The sequence below is a fragment of the Pristiophorus japonicus genome, chromosome 4 (assembly GCF_044704955.1).
Source record: "Pristiophorus japonicus isolate sPriJap1 chromosome 4, sPriJap1.hap1, whole genome shotgun sequence".
NCBI classification, from domain to species: Eukaryota; Metazoa; Chordata; class Chondrichthyes; family Pristiophoridae; genus Pristiophorus; species Pristiophorus japonicus.
The window spans coordinates 42,096,681-42,119,684 of record NC_091980.1 but is presented as its reverse complement, the minus strand read 5'-3'; the positions used below and the strand labels follow the sequence as shown (position 1 = coordinate 42,119,684).

At 41.5% G+C, this 23,004-nt stretch overlaps 1 protein-coding gene across 7 annotated transcripts in view; it reads right to left on the bottom strand.

The window, feature by feature from the left end:
- The window catches only part of rnf14 (ring finger protein 14), a 44,597-nt gene extending 22,045 nt beyond the window's left edge, over window positions 1-22,552 (bottom strand). For 2 of the 7 annotated variants that reach the window (XM_070878125.1, XM_070878132.1), the window contains exons 1-6: window positions 22,411-22,552; window positions 21,327-21,578; window positions 10,660-10,821; window positions 10,381-10,529; window positions 7,141-7,659; window positions 3,226-3,454 (exon numbers count right to left, since the gene is read on the bottom strand). In XM_070878125.1, the coding sequence (XP_070734226.1) occupies window positions 3,226-3,454; window positions 7,141-7,659; window positions 10,381-10,529; window positions 10,660-10,813 (1,051 nt within the window). In that variant the 5' untranslated portion in view covers window positions 10,814-10,821; window positions 21,327-21,578; window positions 22,411-22,552. The other 5 variants (XM_070878127.1, XM_070878128.1, XM_070878129.1 and 2 more) reach the window with 5 other exon arrangements.
- Between the last annotated feature and the right edge of the window lie 452 nt (window positions 22,553-23,004).

The window sequence follows — 23,004 nt, the reverse complement described above, 5'->3', positions numbered from 1 at the left end:
GTCAAACATCTTTTAAGTTTGTAAGTAAATTATTCTGATCTAATGTGCCTTGGTGAAAACAAGGCTCTTTAAACAATATAGTTTGACTTAATAATTGTCAATAAAACTTAAATTAAGAACATCGCCAAAAATCAATCCCAATCTGAAACACTTAAGTTTATTAGATAACTACCAATATTTCATATCTAGTTCTATATTACATCCTACAGATGAAGACATACTTAACTGAAGTTGATTATCTAAGTTGCTACCTTCCACCTACATCTAATTTGCCCAACAGTAATCCTAACAGATAAAGGGGACAGGATTGTTTGTGCCTTCTAACCCCTTGTTTTAAACAATCAATCACAAAAAGAATCATTTTGTATGCATCAAAAATCTTTCATCTTTTTACAGCTAAATACTTTAGTACAGGTACTGCATTTTCTGGCGATTGTGAAAATCATTTAGAGCAAGTTATTGGAAAGTTTTGAATTTGTCAACCATAACATATTTAAATCTTACATCTGCACATACTTCCTGTCTGCACCACCCATTATAATTTCTTATGTACACATTTAACAAGTTTTACCACTATAATTATACAATCTGGCCACTGGGTGGCTCATGCATAGTCTGAACATCGTCAGAGACCTTCTTTGCACATTTTCAGCAAGTAAAATTTACCTTCTTGTTTTCTATGGTGAGGTTTTCCTCTTAAATTTTATTTTTCTATTTTTATTTTTAAATTACTTTAATTTTAAATTTACTTTATTTTTTGGTCCTCGCTTTCTTTTATGTTCTTGCCTCCATAAAATAAATTGGGCTCCTGATGGCCTTCACCCAGTCTTGGGTGCTTCTAGACTGTGTGATTTTATTTTAAATTTAATATATAATGAAATAACATGTGCTGCCTCCCAACATGTAACTGATAGCATCTCAATATCTCAGTCAGATGGACAGTAGGTCTAACTGCCCTGTCCCCAGTTGTGTTTTTTGCCATAACTAACAGTGCATCAGTCCTTGCCCCACTGACTGAAGCCTTCCCTTCCACTGAGACTTTTTTGGCCTAGGTCAGTGGGCCGTTTAAGCTCTGCTGGCTCCTGATGCAGCTGCAAGCCAATATATCTGAAGCCCTTGCCCCCACCACTTGGTGCAGGATGTGGGATTGTAGCATTTAGAGATGCAGCTGTTGATCAGATTGATCAGATTGATTTTCTCCACTGCTCCTGCTTTTGCTGTGCTATAGGTAGATTGGTTGGGTAGGAAACAAAAAAATCATCCAGTGCAAATCGAATTTCCGCAATTTCTTGCATTGGTTTAAAAAACATTGCGCTGGAAGCCGGACCCGCCCACAAAACTGGCCACAGTGCCAGAGTGAATGAATCATCATGATGAGTTTATGCTAATTACACCCCTTTGAGGAGATTCTTCAAATTAAGCTGCTTTTATTGGTGCAAGGGCCTTTTAAAAGTTGAAGATTAAAAATGATTTATTTTACTCAGAAACTGACTAGTGTACACCAATGAAACTAGTAAATGGTCAGTATTGTTCTTTAAAGTCATTTTCAGTTATTTAAAATCAGGTTACTCACAGGTGGTGGATTGGACACTTATTAAAATGCTTATTTTTGTAATAAACCCATTTTCAGCTGTATCATCACTCTTAAATACATCAAGGAATATTTTTTAATGCAAAAGGAAAAAAACAATTATGTTCTAAAACACTGCACGATTACACTGGTTCATAGTAGATTTTACATGTGATTATGCAAATGAGTTTAAGTGGAAACTTGAACCACAACTTCAGTTCGGAAAATTAGCGCAATTTTTGAGTGCAATTTGCGCCCGGATTGCCGAGTGCGCTTAAAGTGAAAACTCTACCCAAACATCTGTCGGTAGATATTTGTTTAGGGATGAAAATGTTTGCAATCGCAGGGGCTATAAATGAAAGGCGTTATATAAATAAAATTAATCTCTTTCACACCTCCTGTCTGCAACCTTGACTTTTGTGTCAACTATTTCTCCATTATGAATTCCTATAATCTATATTTATTTGCTGATATAAATTCTTCATGCTGCAATTGCAGAATCTGGCCATTGAAGGTCTTTGTGTAAACATCTCTATTCTCATGAAAAATTTCTGAGCCTCTAGTCACCATCTTGTTTACTCTTCAGGTACATTTTAGTTTTAGGTTTTAGCTTTTTCGTCGTAATTTGTGTATAGGTTTTATGCAAGTGGCATGGGGAGTGGGGTACTCTCCTATCTATTCTCCTGTCCATATTCTACACTATGTAAACTTTAAGTCATCCAAAACTCAGCAGCCCATGTACTAACTCGCACCAAGTCAAGATCACCCATCACCCCTGTGCTTTCTGACCTACATTGGCTCCCAGTTAAACAACTCCTCGATTTCAAAATTCTCATCCTGGTTTACAAAATCACTCCATGGACTTTTCCCTCCCTATCTCTAATCTTTTTCAGCCTCACAACCCCACAAGATGTCTGCACTCCTCAAATTCTGGCCTCTTGAACATCCCTTATTATAACTGCTCAACCATCAGTGGACGTGCCTTCAGCTGCCTGGGCCCTAAGCTCTGGAATTCCCTCCCTAAACTTCCATGTCTCTCTACCCCCTCTTTCCTCCTTTAAGACGCTCGTTAAAACCTACTTCTTTAAACAAGCTGCCTTAATTCTTCTGTGGTTCGGTTTCAAATGTATCCGTTTCTAACACTTGGGACATTTTACTACCTTAAAAGGCGCTATATAAATAAAAGTTATTATTTTATCCCGCACCAAGCCCAACTCGTCCATCACATTGTCATTGTTGACCTACGGTTCTCCAACACCTCAGATTTAAAATTCTCATCCTGGTTTATAAATTCCTTCATGGCCTCACGTCTCCCGACTCGCCCAATCCCTGTAACCTACTCCACCCCCTGCAACCTTTCTCTTCCTCCAAAAAGGAAAAGTAAAAGGGGCAGTAGGAGCAGGAGAACACCATTAAAAAGATAAAAAAAATTTTAAAAAGAGAAAACAGCCAGGAGTTGAGGAGATACAGACAGGAGAGTATTCCCATTCCCACCCCACATCAACCAATATACACTTCAAAGTATCAATCACCAGCTATCCAATAAAACATTTCCAAATCAGTGCCCATTTGCATATTTTAATCTAACAGGACAGGGACTGGCATAAGTGCAAGATAACTATTCTTTAAAAAGTCAAGTGAAAACATGTTCTTACCTGCTTTTAATCTACATGGGGAAATTCCATGATAAGCCATTTCACACAGTGCACAAAAGGCATAACGACATCCTGGACAGACACCCATGGTGTTCCCAGGCTCAAGCACCACTACTGACTTGCAAATGGTACGAGGGCAATACACTACATCTGCCATTAGGTCCAATGTAGACTGAAGGAGAAGGCGGTCATACCGTGCAAACATCTCCTCCTCGACGAGCTCTTTGACCTATAAAGATGCAATACTTTCAAACTCTAAATTTGGACTCCAGAAATTCAAGAGAATCTGATATACAAGTTACATCTTCATTCATGTTTCTGTATCTTCTCAACAGATGCGACTTCTAAAATGGACATTAAGATGTAACAGTTTCTTGGATAACTAGATTACTTGGTAGAATTTTTAGTAACTTAGCCATTTTTAGTAAATTAGCCATAGATGAAATTTAGAATTAATTAACCAGTATTTCAAAAATGCATGCATTGGCAGTCAAATTACTAATATTAGAATTCTATCAAAACAATTAGCCCGAATATAGAATTTCCAGCAAAGTAGCACTGTTTCAATGTGGGCAGAATAGAACATTTCTTTCTCAATCCGTAGCCTGACCTGGTTCTTCAACCAGGATTTGGGAGTGCTGACAAATGCAATAAAAGGAAGATAGGCAAGTAGCAATTAGATTTAACAATCATCTTTGAATTTGAATTTTGTCCATAAGCAAAGCCAGAGATCAACTGGCGCATGCTCAGCCCAACTGGTTCCTAGCCCACTTGCCCACCAAAGTGCTTCTTGAGTTATCCACCCCAGTGCCTGACAGCTCACCTGCTTGGTCATCCAGCCCAAGTGCTCCCTAGCTCATCTGCCCAGAGTACACACCGACCTACATGGCCAAGCTCAGATGGAGATAACTTTCAATTGAAACATTCCATGATTTGTCAGTCAGCACAGAGTCAGGAGTTTGAGGGAAGTTGTGGAGGGGTAGAGTTGGGGTCATTGGCATAGACATGGAAGCTGACACAATAGCAGAGAATAAAGTTACTGAGGGCAACATGTAGATGAAGGAGGGGAAGAGGAGGGGGTCAAGGCCTGGTCCTTTCAGGACACTGGAGGTGACCATGCAGGGGCAGGAAGATAAACTTTGCTGGAAATGCACTGGCTGTAGGTGGGAGTCAAACCACACAAGAGCAGTCCAACAGACCTGGACAAAAGTGAAAAAGGCGAGAGGAGGAGGAGGATGGTGGTTTGGTCGACCATGCCTAATGCTGCAGAGAGGTCAAGAGGCCAATAGGGATAATGTACTGTGTCACAGTTACAGAAGATGCCATTTGTAACTTGGCCAGCGTAGATTTAGTGCTGTGAGGAGAGCAAAAGCCAAACTAGAGAGAGATTTGAACAGGGAGTTGAGAGATGAACAGTGTGCTGGGAAGATAAAATATATGTAAGTAACTAGGAGAGAAAAGGTAAGTTACAAATGGAGAGGATGCATAGTAACCTAAAATTGTTTTTTCACCAATGTTACTTCATAAAAAGTTGAAACATTCATACTTCACCTTACTTTGATTTGGTTATGCCAAAAAGAAGCAAATTACAATTAATTTTACTGCTTCTAAAATGTTTGTCTGTGTCAATGCATTGGGGGCAGGGAGGATAATAGGACTTGGAGCTTGAAATCCTAGCATACTTTAAATTGCCAATCTTACTACGAAACATTAAACAATTCCAGGATACGATCTGGGAGTTGTAGCATGCTAACCTGTTGACTCAATGAATTGCGATATCATTGGGAAGCCCATGAACTCATTTTAAACATATAGAAATACTGTATAGATGCATGTTTTCGGTTTTAAATTGTGTTTACTATATTAGAAACAATTTTCTCTGGACTGAATATCTCATTTTAAGAAGAAAGCAAAATGGCAAACAAAATCAAAAAATATTTTAAGCAATTTGATGATTTTTTTTCTTCTTTCTTTCTTTTATTGGTAAATATCCGCACCGATTTTTTTTTTTTAAACTTGTGTTGGATTCATATGTTCCCTAACTATTCAGCTGTCGTGAGCACAGATGGATGTGGAGCTTAGCCTTGAATGTTGAACAATTGGTGGTAGCAGCCAACACTATTCACTTCTCCCAAGTTAGAAACGGAGAGATGGCATGCAAGATACCCTTCTGATTGTGGAGCGATATGTGGACCATTATGGATACTTGGTGTATCCAGGGGCAGCACATTTGCATTAATTGTCAGAAAACAGAGTCTCTGGGCAGATGATTTCTCTGCTAAACCAGCAGTTAGCCATACTCTACAGCAGAGGGGATGAGGAGTTTCTGGACCATACTCTCCAGAATGTGGTTGACCAAGTGGCAGTACTACACAGTTCAGAATACAGGGATATTGTAGAAATCCAGCAGGGGAGACAAGACAGAATGAGAGAGCGGGAACGGATGGACGGACGGTCGGACGGACGCACGAACGAATGATTGTGCAGGGAACCCCCCTAGTTATTGGAACTGTTCAGTCGATACATAATGTTGGATAAGTATGAGGTGGTCAACAGTGACTCACAGGAGAGTGGTCCTGAGCAATAATGTGACACCTTGGAGAAAGTGATTACGCAAGGGGGAGAGGGGCAAATAAACTACAAGAATGAGTGAATGGTAGTGGTGGGGATATACTATAGTGAAGGCCTTTTTGTCAGTTATGATCAAGAGTCCCAAATGATAGGTTTCCTTGTCTCCTTAGTGGTAGGGTGAAAGATGTCAAGGAATAGGTAGAAAACTCTGGAAAGGGAGAGAGAGCAGCCAAAAGTCATGTTCCACGTTGGAACCAATGATAAAGTACATTTGAGATACTACATAGACTGATTAAGAAGCTAGACAGACCAACAAGAACTCAAGAGTTAGAATCTCCAAAGTGCTTTCTGTACCATGGACAAGTTAAGGAGAGGAAGATTAGGAAGGTCAATGCATGGATGCAGAGCTAGTTCACGAGGGAAAGGTTAATATTCTCAGGGCATTGGAGATATTTCTGAAACAAGGGAAGACTATACTGAAGTCAACCAAAATGAAATGACACTAATATCCTTGCAGAGAGGATAGAGAGTAGTGGGGGAGGCTTTAAACTAATATGGCAGAAGGGTGAGGAATGTCTTAAGTTTGAGACTAGAGAGGGAGAGTGCGATGCACGAGACGTGGCAAAAACTATAAAAAATTAAACAAGCAAACCGATAGAGAGAGAATGGAGTCAGGGTTGAGTTGTAGGTATGTGAATGCACAGAACTGCTTTAGAGATCAAAATGTTGTTAATTCAACAAGGAAAGAAACATTGCTCGATTTAATTCTGGGAAATGAAGATCTCAGGAGCCCCCCCGCCCCCCCACCCCACCCAGTAGTGGTACATCCAGGACCTTCCACACCCAGGACTTTCCAATATTCTTTCCCCACAAAGTGTCATACCCCTGCCCTGTGCTTCTCATTCCGAGGTGTCCGACCATTGCACCCATATCTCAGAAACTGAGGATTGGTTGTTTTCATAACCCTTGGTATTTTTCTCACATTCAATGGAGATGTTCAGCTGTGATTTGTAGCTAATTTCTGAAGACTGATTTTGAGTCAATAAACACAGACTTTACAGATCTGAAGTTTGACAGCCGAGATGTAATAGATGAGGTGTGATGCCTGAAGTGCAACAGGTAGGAAATGTGTGCACATGAAGGACAGACACACATGCATTATGAACGTCATAATGAGTTGGAATTATTCAGTTTCTGGCTCATTTTGATGCTAACTCCTGAGTTAAGATGCTGACAACCAGACCACGTCCATGCTGCCACTGTCTAATAACATTCACACTGAAGAAATAAACTAAAGTAATTAATGAACAGACAATTATATAGATTAATATTCAAAATCCTTACTTGAGCAGGTGTGGCAATAGAAGTACACTTTGGCTCCGGACAGTTAAGGCACTGGACATTCCCATCACGGATCTGAATCTCAAAATATTCTTTCAAACAAGCCTTGCAGTACACATGTTTACACTCCTTAAAGTACATGCAGTCAATGCCCAGCTTTTCAGAAAAGCATACATTACAGCTGAACAACTTGCTATTAAAGGCTTTCTGTTGCTGACTCTGATCAAAGTCCAAGATTTCACGCAAAATACTAGCCCATGACTCCACATCCTGGATAGCCCTCAGGTCAAGAGGAAACTCTTCTTTCAAGTTCTCGGTTTTGTCCTGCGATCCAAATTCTCTTTTCTTATTAGAGAAAATGCAGTCAGATTTCCCTTTAATGTTTCTTTGGATTTCTAATGGAGACTCAATTCGCAAAACGGAGAGTGTCTCTTCTTTTAAGAATTGCATCCATGAAAATAGCACTACACAACTGCCATTGTCTTTCCAAATTCTATCCAGGCAAGCACAAAGTGCAGAGAGCTGTTGGAAGATAGGCAAGCAGGTGATCAAACACAGGGAACAAAGTATAGAATCATCAGAATTAGGACAGGGCACAAGCAAATTTCTCCCAGCATAGATCCTAAAAGACTACATGGAAAAAGGATGGATCTTGGTGAATTCCTAAGAAGACTCTTGTGAATTATAAATCCATTTGGGGTTCTGCACATTACATAAAAATTACAACATGGAAACAGACTGTTTGGCCAACCCGTCCATGTTGCTGTTTATCCTCCACATGAGTAGTAGTTCTAATTTCACAGGCCCAGCCTGCTCCCATATCCATACATCTCCCTTTCCTTCAACCAACTATTTAACCTATTCTTAAATGTTGATATGGTCTTTACTTTAATCACAAACTTCTGTAGTGCATTACAGCCTTGTGTGTGTAAAACGGTTGCGCCTGCTCGGTCTTAAATCTCTTATATTTAACAAGGGCAAGTTGATAAGGTGGTTAAGAAAGCATATGAGACACTTGGCTTTGTAAATAGGGGCACGGATTACAAAAAATAAGGCAGTCCTGCTAAATCTTTACAAAATCACTGGTTAGGCCTCAACCAGAATATTGTGTACAATTCTGGGCACCACATTTTAGGAAAGATGTCAAGGGTACAGAGGAGGTTTTCCAGGATGATGCCAGGGAAGAGGGTTATGTGGAGAGATTGGAGAAGTTGGGATTGTTCTTCTTGGAACAGAGAAGGTTAAGGAGAGACCTAGTAGAAGTATTCAAAATTGGAGAGGTTTTGATAGAGAAAGTAGGAAGAAACGGTTTCCTCCAACAAGTGGGCAGATTTAAAACTATTGGCAAAATTAGAGGGAAATGTGGAGAAATATTTTCACACGAGGGTTGTTATGATCTAGAACAGATTACCTGAAAAGTTGGTGGAATCAGATTCCATAAGAACTTTCAAAAGGCAATTGGACATGTATTTGGAGAACTAATTTTTGCAGGGTTATGGGGAAAACACTGGGGTGTGGGACTAAATTGGGCAGCTTTGTCAATGGCCCCCTTCTGTGCTGTAACATTCCATTCTATGTCCCTCATTCCAGACCCCTCAAATCGCTGGAAACACTTTCCTTCAATCTACTCTGTCCTTTCTAGTTATAACTTTAAACACCTTGATCAAATCACTCTGTAATCTCCTCTGTTCTAATGAAAATATTTGACTGGACGAACTGCCTTCTATTCTGTCAGAAATTTAAAAATACATACATCAGGGCTTACGGACATTACAGACATTTAATGGTTTAGTGCACCAGATTCAAGTATGTATAATTTATAACAAGTCTCATTTTCCAATAGTTTTTTTTAATCCCGAGATTTAACAAATAATTTTGTTTTCCTCCTTTTTCTGCAATTTTTCTCCTCTCTCTTAAAGCTATTAACTCCTTGTTGAGCTAAAATTCCATTGTTTATGGTCATGACCATTCTTCACATACAAATCTAAACACTACATTTCAGCAGTCTATTTCCCACTTGTGGTGGATGGAGAGCAAAGGCATTGAGAAATAGAGAATCAGAGTTGAGCCCAATTCCGTCCTTGCTGAAGGCCAGCAAAGATTATTGAAGAGAAATCAGGAGCATAGACTGATGCTGATATTTATCTCCATAACCCAGAGATGGTGATGCCAATTGTAGCAACCGAAACATCACCCTAGCCAAGATCACAAATTCAGCAGATATTGGGAATTGAACCTGGGACCATCTTGGTTTGTATGACTTTAGTGACTTATTGCATTCACTGAGCCATTGGGGGAGGGAGAGGGGTTAGACAAAGGTTTTCTTCTGCCATTTAAAAATGAAAGCAGTCTCACGGCAAAACAAAAGTGCTAGAGCTCTTCTATTAAATTTATTACATTGAGATCTATTTGCAGGAGATCTTTTTATGTTGCATCCCTCTCTAACCCACATAAATGGAATGTTTCAGCTATGTCATGGGTCAATTCTCAAGCACACAGATTACATCATCTATTCATTTTATAATCGCATGCAGTGGAATGGTTCATACTGAAACAGCATGACCAGCATAATGTTAGTAATACAGTCAGAAAGGAAAATCCAGCATTTTTGCCTGAGACCTAAAAGAATGTTTGGGGATTTTTTTAAACTTAAAATGTTGGGGGGGGGGGGGGGGGGGGGGGCGGGAAACATTGACCGTCAAAAGATTCCTCCAAACAAGCATTTTCCAGCATGCTTAACAAGTGAATGTGGTTAGTGCAATTATCAATAGCTATGTCACAGTCTGATTACTTATAAATTAGTTACACATGGAGAATGGAGGGAGAAATAGAAAAAGAATAGTCTACTTAAAAGCACCTCACACTTCAAATAGCAGAGGAATGCAGTTGAGCTTTAGTAAAGGAGGATATATGGCAGCCACAAAAGAAAATAGGAGTGGTGATATTTAAATTATACTAGTTGCCATAGCATTTTTGCAATGTTTATTGCTGGCATTTAATTTAAAAAGTAATATAAAACACATTTTAGTAACCCCAGAAAATCAAGGTTTTTTGTAACCAAATAAAATGGCAAAGTGACATTTCAGTGAAAATATAATTTTATTTCCACTTTTATTACCCCACACAAGTGTTGGAATACACTGTGTTGTCTTCAGAGTTGCTGTTTTAACTATGTCCTTCCACAAACTCTTGTCCTCTCCCTTAAATATTCTATTTTATTAAAAACAAGAATGAGCCGCAAACCTGAGCTCGGAAAAGCCACTTGCAGCTCAGGGTATATTTAGGAGCTGAACACGATGGATAATCTGGTGGAAGTTCAAAGTTCAACACAAGAGGAGGCAGGAAAGAAACTATGTATTCAATCGGTTCTTTTTTATTCTGCTTTTCATCACCTGAATCAAGAAAAACAATTGTTATTTTGATGATGACTTTTGGTGGTAATTTTGCTAATCCATTTTGTACTTCAAACCTTACAATTACAGATATAGACATTTAAAACATTAACACGCTAGTTCAACTTACCACAAACAAATATCGTGAAGTTTGGTGGCAGCTCCAAACAAATGCTTATTTCTCCACCCTGAGCAGATTCTGCACGTTTAAATTCATCCTCCTCATAAATACTAGCAAGAGCCAGCAGCTCATCTTCTTGCTCCTCTTTATCCCTCGAGGACATCTAGATTCCTGGGAATTAAACAAGTTTTTTTTTTAAAAAGTGTCGTCTGGTGCCAAATAGCTCCTTATGAGTTGTAAGTGGCCACCTTAAGATCAGGTTGTCAACCCATTCTCACTTTTAGTTCAAATTTAATTTTTAAACTGAATGGATAAACAGGTTTTGGTGGGGGAGTTAAAAGGAAACGCCCCAGGAAACACATCAAGCAAACTAACACTTGTGTGGGAAAACAGCGCAAGTGAAAACCCCCTTTAGTGAAATGACATCACAATGATCAAATTTGATGCCCCTCCCCCAAAAAAAGGTTTTTGCAATTATCTGTTATACTTTAAAAAAGAGGTTTTTATTAGGGACCACAATTTCTTAAGACAAGTCAATCCAAATGGTACAGTTTGGTTCCTGGTCTTTTGATGCTGCAAAAAAAAACTTAAGTACAGGTACTATGGTAACCATAGGGCAGGGGGCCCCAAACTGTGGTACGCGAGACATCTCTGGGGGTATGCGGGAGGAATTGTATAATGGTGGATTTTATTTATTGCATTTTTATAAACAGGCTACTCAGAAAAGGTTTAAAACTCTGTGGGAACTTGTTATACTGTATAAAGTAATTAATTTACTTCAAGATGTACCAATGAGAACACAGATGCATAGAGACAATAACGTACAGAGACAATAACATACAGAGCCCTCACCTCCAATCACCGTACACTACAGCGTGGTTTCAGTTGCCCAGCAATTGCCCAACCTAAAACCTGTATGCTGGTAGAGGTACGAGGGCAGCTTGCAGATCTGGAACAGGGTATGCAATAAGTAAACCTTGGGAATCTCTGTCCCAGGGCATATTATACCAGCTCCTTTGTGACCATCATCTTTATAATATTTTACTTGTCATGATAACGTGAACTTAATACATCCACTGGTTTCCAGTGAGAATAATCAAAGCCTAGAAACTGAAAATTACTATTACCAAAAGTACAAAAAGCTAACAATAAGATTTAATAATCCAATCTCAAACCTAATAAAGCTTCACTCTAGTGGTTTGTGTGTCTGACCCCAGGGTCATTAGTTATCTTGTGTTGATTCCCAAGGTTGAATTCTTACTGCACAAGAAATTGGATTTTCCAAAAAATTGATATTCTGCACTTTCCTTTTAGGGGGAAGAGAAGACTGTCAATATATTTCTTGCAATTCACAAACAGCAAACTTCTAAATTTCAAACAATTTTCTGGCTAATCACATTCAAGTACATCAAAATCTCAATAACCGCAGAATAAGTTTGCCAATAAACATTAAAGCCTGAATTAAGGCTTTCAAAAAAAGCATATAAAAAGGGACAATTTCTAAACAGTTCTGCTACAACTCATTCAGCAAAAAATAACAAAAATAAGCAAAACTTTTTGCTGATTTTGTGCTTAACTATTGAACGAAACCTAGATTAGCAATCCTATACAAGCAGAGTGATTAGGAATGAATTTGGTCCATTAGAATTCTATACAATAGGAAGAAAAAAAAGAGAGCATGCAGCAGGTTCAGCACACGGTTCCTTAATAGTGTGGACACGGGTTTGAATCCAGCTTGGTTTGCCGGTAACAAGGATGCTATAGGAAAGGAGGATGGACAATCTCAACCTGGTTCCTTGTGGATGTGGGTAGACAGCACAATAATAAATTGTGGTAATTTTTAATTGTCTATTTTACCTAGAAAGTCTGACAGGATGGCTGCTGTACAAAATAAAATCAGATTGACTTCCTAGGTTTGTCGTCAGCATAGGCAGTCTGTCGGGATCGAGGAAGACTTGCTTCCACTCTAAAAAATTAGTTCTTAGGTGACTGTACAGTCCAATACGAGAATTACAGTCTCTGTCACAGGTGGTTCAGACAGTCGTTGAGGGAAAGGATGGGTGGGACTGGTTTGCTGCACGCTCCTTCCGCTGCCTGCGCTTGGTTTCTGCATGCTCTCAGCGATGAGACTCGAGGTGCTTAGTGCCCTCCCGGATGCACTTCCTCCACTTAGGGCGGTGATTGGCCAGGGACTCCCAGGTGTCAGCTGGGATGTTGCATTTTATCAAGGAGCCTTTGAGGGTGTCCTTGAAATGTTTCTTCTGCCCACCTTGGGCTCGTTTGCCATGAAGAAGGAGTTCAGAGTAGAGCACTTGCTTTGGGAGTCTTGTGTCAGGCATGCAAACAAGGCCCACCCAGGGATATTTACTGTATTTCTGATATATCTAATCTGAGGTGGCTCCCTGATGGCCCAATTGAACTCTACAGATCATGCACACACACTTTTATCCCCAGTGTCAATTCTGTTAGCTAATCTCAGCCATGGTACCAGTGAGGTGCTGCAATTGTCCTTGACACCTCTGTAGCAGCAAGTGGAATGGAAATAGCATTAGCCTAGGTTCCCACTCTTGATCTTTATCCAACAACCCCAACAGGAAGAGCATGAGTTGACATCGGGTGAGGGCAAGATCGATAATAGTTTTGATGCCTGCCCGCACGCCCCACACAATCCCTCCGGTACTCAGTCAAGCCTCATGCGTAAGTAAACAACAGCCAATTGGATATCATGCCAGAGTTAGACTGGCACACATTCATTAGAGTTTTCTGATTCAACACTAGTGCCCAATACTGACACTGATAGCAAAGTGAAATAGCACAGACATCTTTTTCTCTAATAAGCACACATTATATATAAATCAAGTCTAAACCGAATACAGTGGGAAAAATTGATTCCATTGAATTCTGTGTAATCAGAAAGGAGTTTAATCCACTGTAAATTTATGCTTGGATCAAGTGCACATTTATCTAACAATGTTGCCTGTACAGGTCATTACGTTAACCGACATGTTAATGGATGTGTGTGTACAGGAACAATTCCCAATGAAACAAGTATCACATTTTTATGTTTGGAATCTAATAAAGCAGTTTCGTCACTCAAAACGGTAGGGAAACATAGAAAATAGATGCAGGAGTAGGCCATTTGAGCCTGCACCACCATTCAATAAGATCATGGCTGATCATTCCCTCAGTACCCCTTTCCTGCTTTCTCTCCATACCCCTTGATCCCTTTAGCCATAAGGGCCATAGCTAACTCCCTCTTGAATATATCCAATGAACTGGCATCAACAACTCTCTGCGTTAGGGAATTTCACAGGTTAACAACTCTCTGAGTGTAGAGGTTTCTCCTCATCTCAGTCCTAAATGGCTTACCCCTTATCCTTAGACGATGTCCCCTGGTTCTGGACTTCCCCAACATCAGGAACATTCTTCCTGCATCTAACCTGTCCAGTCCCGTCAGAATTTTATATGTTTCGATGAGATCCCCTCTCATCCTTCTAAACTCCAGTGAATACAGGCCCAGTCGATCCAGTCTCTCCTCATATGTCAGTCCTGCCATCCCGGGAATCAGTCTGGTGAACCTTCGCTGCACTCCCTCAATAGCAAGAATGTCCTTCCTTAGATTAGGAGACCAAAACTGAACACAATATTCCAGGTGAGGCCTCACTAAGGCCCTGTACAACTGCAGTAAGACCTCCCTGCTCCTATACTCAAATCCTCTAGTTATGAAGGCCAACATACCATTTGCCTTCTTCACCGCCTGCCATACCTGCATGCCAACTTTCAATGACTGATGTACCATGACACCCAAGTCTCGTTGCACCTCCCCTTTTCCTAATCTGCCGCCATTCAGATAATATTCTGCCTTTGTGTTTTTGCCATCAAAGCGAATAACCTCACATTTATCCACATTATACTGCATCTGCCACGCGTTTTCCCACTCACCTAACCTGTCCAAGTCACCCTGCAGCCTTTTAGCATCCTCCTCACAGCTCACACCACCACCCAGCTTAGTGTCATCTGCAAACTTGGAGATATTACACTCAATTCCTTCATCCAAATCATTAATGTATATTGTAAATAGCTGGGGTCCCAGCACTGACCCTTGCAGCACCCCACTAGACATTGCCTGCCATTCTGAAAAGGACCCATTTATCCCAACTCTCTGTTTCCTGTCTGCCAACCAGTTCTCTATCCATGTCAGTACATTACCCCCAATACCATGTGCTTTAATTTTTCACACCAATCTCTTGTTTGGGACCTTGTCAAAAGGCTTTTGACAAGTCCAAATACACCACATCCACCAGTTCTCCCGTGTCCACTCTATCAGTTACATCCTCAAAATTCCAGAAGATTTGTCAAGCATGATTTCCCTTTCATAAATCCATGCTGACTTGGACTGATCCAGTCACTGCTTTCCAAATGTGCTGCTATTTCATCTTTAATTAAATTGATTCCAACATTTTCCCCACTACTGATGTCAGGCTAACCGGTCTATAATTACCCGCCTTCTCTCTCCCTCCCTTCTTAAAAGCTGGTGTCACATTAGCTACCCTCCAGTCCATAGGAACCGATCCAGAGTCGATAGACTGTTGGAAAATGATCACCAACGCATCCACTATTTCTAGGGCACTTCCTTAAGTACTCTGGGATGCAGACTATTGGGCCCCAGGGATTTATCGGCCTTCAATCCCATCAATTTCCCTAATATAATTTCCCACCCAATAAGGATTTCCTTCAGTTCCTCCTTCTCACTAAACCCTCGGTCCCTTCATATTTCCTGAAGGTTATTTGTGTCTTCCTTCGTGAAGACAGAACCAAAGTATTTGTTGAACTGGTCCACCATTTCTTTGTTCCCCATTATAAATTCACCTGAATCTGACTGCAAGGGACCTACATTTGTCTTCACTAATCTTTTTCTCTTCATATATCTATAGAAGCTTTTGCAGTCAGTTTTTATGTTCCCAGCAAGCTTTCTCTCATACTCTATTTTCCCCCTCCGTTGTATTATAAAATTCTCCCAGTCCTCAGGTTTGCTGTTTTTTCTGGCCAATTTATATGCCTCTTCCTTGGATTTAACACTCTCCTTAATTTCCCTTGTTAGCCACCTTCCCCATTTAATTTTTACTCCAGACGCTGACCAATGCCACTTAAAACCTATTATAGACTAGATAGATTTTCACTGGATATGGCTAAGCATTCTAACACATTGACTAGCATAACAAATTCACATTTGAGGCAGGTTGTTTGCCTGCCCTGAATGCAAAGCTGAAAATGTCATAGAAACATTAAGCGTAAGATCATAGATTACAAACTAATTAAATATATGAATCTGCGTGTATTTTTCATGGTGATGCATGTTAATAAAGGTTCATTTTTATTTCTAAATTAGTAAATGTCACTCCCAATAAAAAATACTTGGCAGATCTGCAAATGGTGCAGCAGAATCTGAACAGAACAAAGAAAAAGAATAGAAAGTTAATAAATGGATTATATACAAAATTGAGATTCTATTACTACTCGAAGTTCTCTGTTAGAAACAAAGAAAATAGGTGCAGGAGTAGGCCATTCGGCCCTTCTAGCCTGCACCGCCATTCAATGAGTTCATGGCTGTACATGCAACTTCAGTACCCCATTCCTGCTTTCTCACCATACCACTTGATCCCCCTAGTCGTAAGGACTTCATCTAACTCCTTTTTGAATATATTTAGTGAATTGGCCTCAACAACTTTCTGTGGTAGAGAATTCCACAGGTTCACCACTCTCTGGGTGAAGAAATTCCTCCTCATCTCAGTCCCAAATGGCTTACCCCTTATCCTTAGACTGTGTCCCCTGGTTCTGGACTTCCCCAACATTGGGAACATTCTTCCTGCATCTAACCTGTCTAACCCCGTCAGAATTTTAAACATTTCTATGAGGTCCCCTCTCATTCTTCTGAACTCCAGTGAATACAAGCCCAGTTGATCCAGTCTTTCTTGATAGGTCAGTCCTGCCATCCTGGGAATCAGTCTGGTGAACCTTCGCTGCACTCCCTCAATAGCAAGAATGTCCTTCCTCAGGTTAGGAGACCAAAACTATACACAATACTCCAGGTGTGGCCTCACCAAGGCCCTGTACAACTGTAGCAACACCTCCCTGCCCCTGTACTCAAATCCCCTCGCTATGAAGAGCAACATGCCATTTGCTTTCTTAACCGCCTGCTGTACCTGCATGCCAACCTTCAATGACTGATGTACCATGACACCCAGGTCTCGTTGCACCTCCCCTTTTCCTAATCTGTCACCATTCAGATAATAGTCTGTCTCTGTTTTTACCACCAAAGTGGATAACCTCACATTTATACACATTATACTTCATCTGCCATGCATTTTCCCACTCACCTAACCTATCCAAGTCACTCTGCAGCCTCATAGCATCCTCCTCGCAGCTCACACTGCCACCCAACTTAGTGTCATCCGCAAATTTGGAGATACTACATTTAATCCCCTCGTCTAAATCATTAACGTACAGTGTAAACAGCTGGGGCCCCAGCACAGAACCTTGCGGTACCCCACTAGTCACTGCCTGCCATTCTGAAAAGTCCCCATTTACTCCTACTCTTTGCTTCCTGTCTGACAGCCAGTTCTCAATCCATGTCAGCACACTACCCCCAATCCCATGTGCTTTAACTTTGCACATTAATCTCTTGTGTGGGACCTTGTCGAAAGCCTTCTGAAAGTCCAAATATTCCACATCAACTGGTTCTCCCTTGTCCACTCTACTGGAAACATCCTCAAAAAATTCCAGAAGATTTGTCAAGCATGATTTCCCTTTCACAAATCCATGCTGGCTTGGACCTATCATGTCACCTCTTTCCAAATGCACTGCTGTGACATCCTTAATAATTGATTCCATCATTTTACCCACTACCGATGTCAGGCTGACCAGTCTATAATACCCTGTTATCTCTCTCCCTCCTTTTTTAAAAAAAGTGAGGTTACATTGGCTACCCTCCACTCCATAGGAACTGATCCAGAGTCAATGGAATGTTGGAAAATGACTGTCAATGCATCCACTATTTCCAAGGCCACCTCCTTAAGTACTCTGGGATGCAGTCCATCAGGCCCTGGGGATTTATCGGCCTTCAATCCCATCAATTTCCCCAACACAATTTCCCGACTAATAAGGATTTCCCTCAGTTCCTCCTCCTTACTAGACCCTCCGACTCCTTTTATATCCGGAAGGTTGTTTGTGTCCTCCTTAGGTGAATACCGAACCAAAGTACTTGTTCAATTGGTCCGCCATTTCTTTGTTCCCCGTTATGACTTCCCCTGATTCTGACTGCAGGGGACCTACGTTTGTCTTTACTAACCTTTTTCTCTTTACATATCTATAGAAACTTTTGCAATCTGTCTTAATGTTCCCTGCAAGCTTCTTCTCGTATTCCATTTTCCCTGCCCTAATCAAACCCTTTGTCCTCCTCTGCTGAGTTCTAAATTTCTCCCAGTCCCCAGGTTCGCTGCTATTTCTGGTCAATTTGTATGCCACTTCCTTGGCTTTAATACTATCCCTGATTTCCCTTGATAGCCACGGTTGAGCCACCTTCCCTTTTTTATTTTTACGCCAGACAGGAATGTACAATTGTTGTAGTTATCCATGCGGTCTCTAAATGTCTGCCATTGGCCATCCACAGTCAACCCCTTAAGTATCATTCGCCAATCTATCCCAGCCAATTCACGCCTCATACCTTCAAAGTTAGCCTTCTTTAAGTTCTGGACCATGGTCTCTGAATTAACTGTTTCATTCTCCATCCTAATGCAGAATTCCACCATATTATGGTCACTCTTCCCCAAGGGGCCTCGCACAATGAGATTGCTAATTAATCCTCTCTCATTACACAACACCCAGTCTAAGATGGCCTCCCCCTTAGTTGGTTCCTCAACATATTGGTCTAAAAAACCATCCCTTATGCACTCCAGGAAATCCTCCTCCACCGTATTGCTTCCAGTTTGGTTAACCCAATCTATGTGCATATTAAAGTCACCCATTATAACTGCTGCACTTTTATTGCACGCATCCCTAATTTCATGTTTGATGCACTCCCCAACATCACTACTACTGTTTGGAGGTCTGTACACAACTCCCACTAACGTTTTTTGCCCTTTGGTGTTCTGCAGCTCTACCCATATAGATTCCACATCATCCAAGCTAATGTCCTTCCGAACTATTGCCTTAATTTCCTCCTTAACCAGCAATGCTACCCCACCTCCTTTTCCTTTTATTCTATCTTTCCTGAATGTTGAATACCCCTGGATGTTGAGTTCCCAGCCCTGATCATCCTGGAGCCACGTCTCCGTAATCCCAATCACATCATATTTGTTAACATCTATTTGCACAGTTAATTCATCCACCTTATTGCGGATACTCCTTGCATTAAGACACAAAGCCTTCAGGCTTGTTTTGTTAACACCCTTTGTCCTTTTAGAATTTTGCTGTACAATGGCCCTTTTTGTTCTTTGCCTTGGGTTTCTCTGCCCTCCACTTTTCCTCATCTCCTTTCTGTCTTTTGCTTTTGCCTCCTTTTTGTTTCTCTGTCTCCCTGCATTGGTTCCCATCCCCCTGCCATATTAGTTTAACTCCTCCCCAACAGCACTAGCAAACACTCCCCCTAGGACATTGGTTCCGGTCCTGCCCAGGTGCAGACCGTCCGGTTTGTACTGATCCCACCTCCCCCAGAACCAGTTCCAATGCCCCAGTTGTTTTAGGGCCACCTGTAATTAAAATTAAAAAAGAACTTCTTTATGGAGTCCTGTATATACAGGATATGGGCCGGGGAGGGGTGGGGCTAGTAATATCTGGAACCATAGGAAGGGATCTCCGTGCTGGAAACACCATATAACTGGGTACTCGGATCACTGAGACAGGCATGGGATTATTGAGAAGGTCTCAGGGTCTGGGAACATTGGGGCCATCTCGGGATCAGGGAGCACAGGATCAATTCTAAAGGGTGTGTGAACATGGAGAAGAGTCCAGCTGGATTTAGGAATTAATTTGAGATTTGGGTATCATCATATTGCAGAATTCAGGGTTGCTAGGATCTAGCAGTATTTGGGGGGATCGCGTACAAACCTTGAGAGGGAAGAGGGCCAGGAGAATGGGACTTGAACTGCACGTGACCTTTTTAAAACAGGCCATCAAACAATAACCCACATCGCAGCTTCTCCTATCAGCCTACTTTTCCAACTGGTCCATAGTCCCCATTGTGTCACCCATCCCCCGACCACTTTCATAGAATCATAGAAATTTACAGCATGGAAGGCGGCCATTTCAGCCAATCGTGTCCATGCCGGACAACAATAAGCTATCCAGCCTAATCCCGCTTTCCAGCTCTCGGTCCGTAACCCTGCAGGTTATGACACTTCAAGTGCACATCCAAGTACTTTTTAAATGTGGTGAGGGTTTCTGCCTCTACCACCCTTTCAGGCAGTGAGTTCCAGACCCCCACCACCCTCTGGGTGAAGACATTTCCCCTCAAATACCCTCTAAACCTTCTACCAATTACGTCAAATTTATGCCCCCTGGTTGTTGACCCTTCTGCTAAGGGAAATAGGCCCTTGCTTTCCATTATATCTCAGCCTCTCATAATTGTATACACATCAATTAGGTCTCCCCTCAGCAAAGAAAAACAAACCCAGTCTATGCAATCTGTCCTCAGCTAAGATTCTCCACTCTTGGCAACATCCTCGTAAATCTCCTCTGTACCCTCGCCAGTGCAATCACGTCCTTCCTGTCAGGCGGTGACCAGAACTGCACGCAGTACTCCAGCTATGGCTTAACCGGTGTTTTTATACAGTTCAAGCATAACCCATCTGCTCTTATATTCTATGCCTCAGCTAATAAAGGCAAGCATTTCGAATGCCTTCTTAACCATCTTATCCACCTGGCCTGCTACCTTCAGCGATCTGTGGACATGCACTCCCAGGTCCCTTTGTTCCTCTACACTTCTCAATGTCTTACCATTTAATGTGTATTCCCTTTCCTTGTTAACCCTCCCAAACTGCATGACCTCACACTGTTCATGATTAAATTCCATTTGCCACTGTTCTGCCCACCTGGCCAGTTGATTGATATCTTCCTGCAGTCCGCAGCTTTCTTCTTCATTATCAACCCCACAGCCTATTTTACGATCATCTGCAAACTTCTTAAATTATACCCCTATATTCAAGTCTAGATCAAAAAGAAAAGGACCTAGCACTGAGTCCTACAGAACCCCACTGGAAACATCCTTCCAGTTACAAAAACACCCATGAACCATTTCCTCATGGGCTGCTAGTTCCTGTCTTTATGCTCTGGCTTAAAAGCAAATATTGCACTATTAGTGAGTTTGCTAGCTTCTACAGTTTTTAAATAAATATAGGTTTCCTCAAAATTTATTTCATAAAACTCAAGTGTTTTGTTCATGTAGTTTTTAAAATGAAAGAAAATTCCTTGACCCAAAAGTGATTCATAAGAGAAAGATTTTTTAACAGATTTTACCGATTCTTCAATTGTGGAAAGAGAAATCTATGTGCTTAACAATCTTGAGACAACTGGAAAGAAAAACACAGGAACTACATCTGTTGCTCATCACAGCTGTGTCAATAGGACTTTTTGCCTGACTGAGCACTTCACAATAGAAAAGATGTCCATATGAGGCCTACCTGAAATAAATCTTTAAGAAGTCAATCTTCAGTTCACTTAACAGACTTTTGGAAAAAGCAAAGAAACTCTCTCGGGACAAGGGAACCCACACTTCTGTTGATACACCGACTGCGTGCTAGGAAATTTTGCCAGCTGCATATATATGCTCATAATACAGAGATGAGGTTGAAAGCTTTGTGCAACATCTCCGAGGTAAACATTTCCAGTCCAAGCAGAGGCTTTTGAGATAGGCTGAAGTCTTGAAGATAAAACTTTAAAGAAGAAATTAAAAGACAAAACAATGCAGTGGGTAAATTGTATCATTTTACTGTGAAAATATATTAATTTTATTTTGGCTGATAAAATGTTTTGAACATTACTACTTCAGTTACTGAAGAAAAAAAGACTATGAATATTGAGTAATTCGAATGGTGCACTACTTACACGAGCAATTCCCATTATAAAAGTGTTTACAAAGGCTGTTTCATTGCTGAATGATGACATCCAAGTACAACCAAAAAATGTGACAACCGTAGGTGAACAGAAAGTGCAGACATACACACGATCAATAAAACATAACGATCAAGGTCCATATTTAAGGCTTTCGCAAAAAGAAAACCCAGGGTCTTTTGAATTCAATTCCAAAACACCAGCGAAAAAATCCAAGAATGCCATGTAACAACAAGATGTGACTTTTCCTCAAATCAGTGGCCCTGCTGTGTCCATGGCAGCACCTCTCCATGATTACAAATAACTCGTCCCGGAACTCACCATAGCAACACCATAGAAGTTCCGCCAGTGCGCAGCGAGCGAATGTGGACAGTTGTTTTCCTCAATTGGCCCGGGGACCAGCTGCCTCTCTGCACACGCAACATCTTTTCAGTCGGCTGTTCCCCTCCCAATGCACCCGTTGGCCTCCACCTCGGCCTCTCGCATGTTGTCAGGTGGACGCACCCAGAGGCCAATACGCATCCCCCTTAAAACAAATTTCACACCACTCCCAGCTTTTCCCCAAACACACCGCCGCGCCTCTGCCCGCACCTGTCTGCGACCACATTTCTCAACGCTTTACATTCAACGGAAGGCAACAGGTATAATTATTACCGGTACAGGTGAGGACGTGCGCGGGCTCTCGAAAACCTCCGGCACTTCAACGCCGCTTCACGCAGGCCGCAGCAAACCCCCCGCCTTCCAATGACATCACCGGAGAAGGCACGTACTCCGCGGTACGCAAGAAAGCCTGACGTCACTGAAGTTGGCAGAGTGACGCTTTAAACTGCGCAGAAAACCCGAAGAGCCGAGTGACGAGGCATCGTCTCGTCCGGGGGCGGAAGCCAAATCTCGCGATACCGAAGCCGGCCGGCGGCGGCGGCGCACGAGATTCGGTCGGCAGTAAGGGACAGAAAGAAGATCGGCCGTTCCTGATCCTCACACATATAATTTCCCCCCAAAAAAATAAAAAAGGTCTCTGCCTTCCTGTAGCTTAGTGTCTAAAGAGATACGGCATCTTTATTGGACGCGAGTTACTTGAGTGACCGCCTTTAAGACTTCGAAATAAAAGCAGCGATCGCGGTGTTCGCAGTCTGCGCTTCAGCCCAGAGATGTCAGTGGTCGGCTTTGATGTCGGCTTCCAGAGCTGTTATGTGGCCGTGGCGAGAGGCGGCGGCGTCGAGACGGCCGCCAACGAATACAGCGACA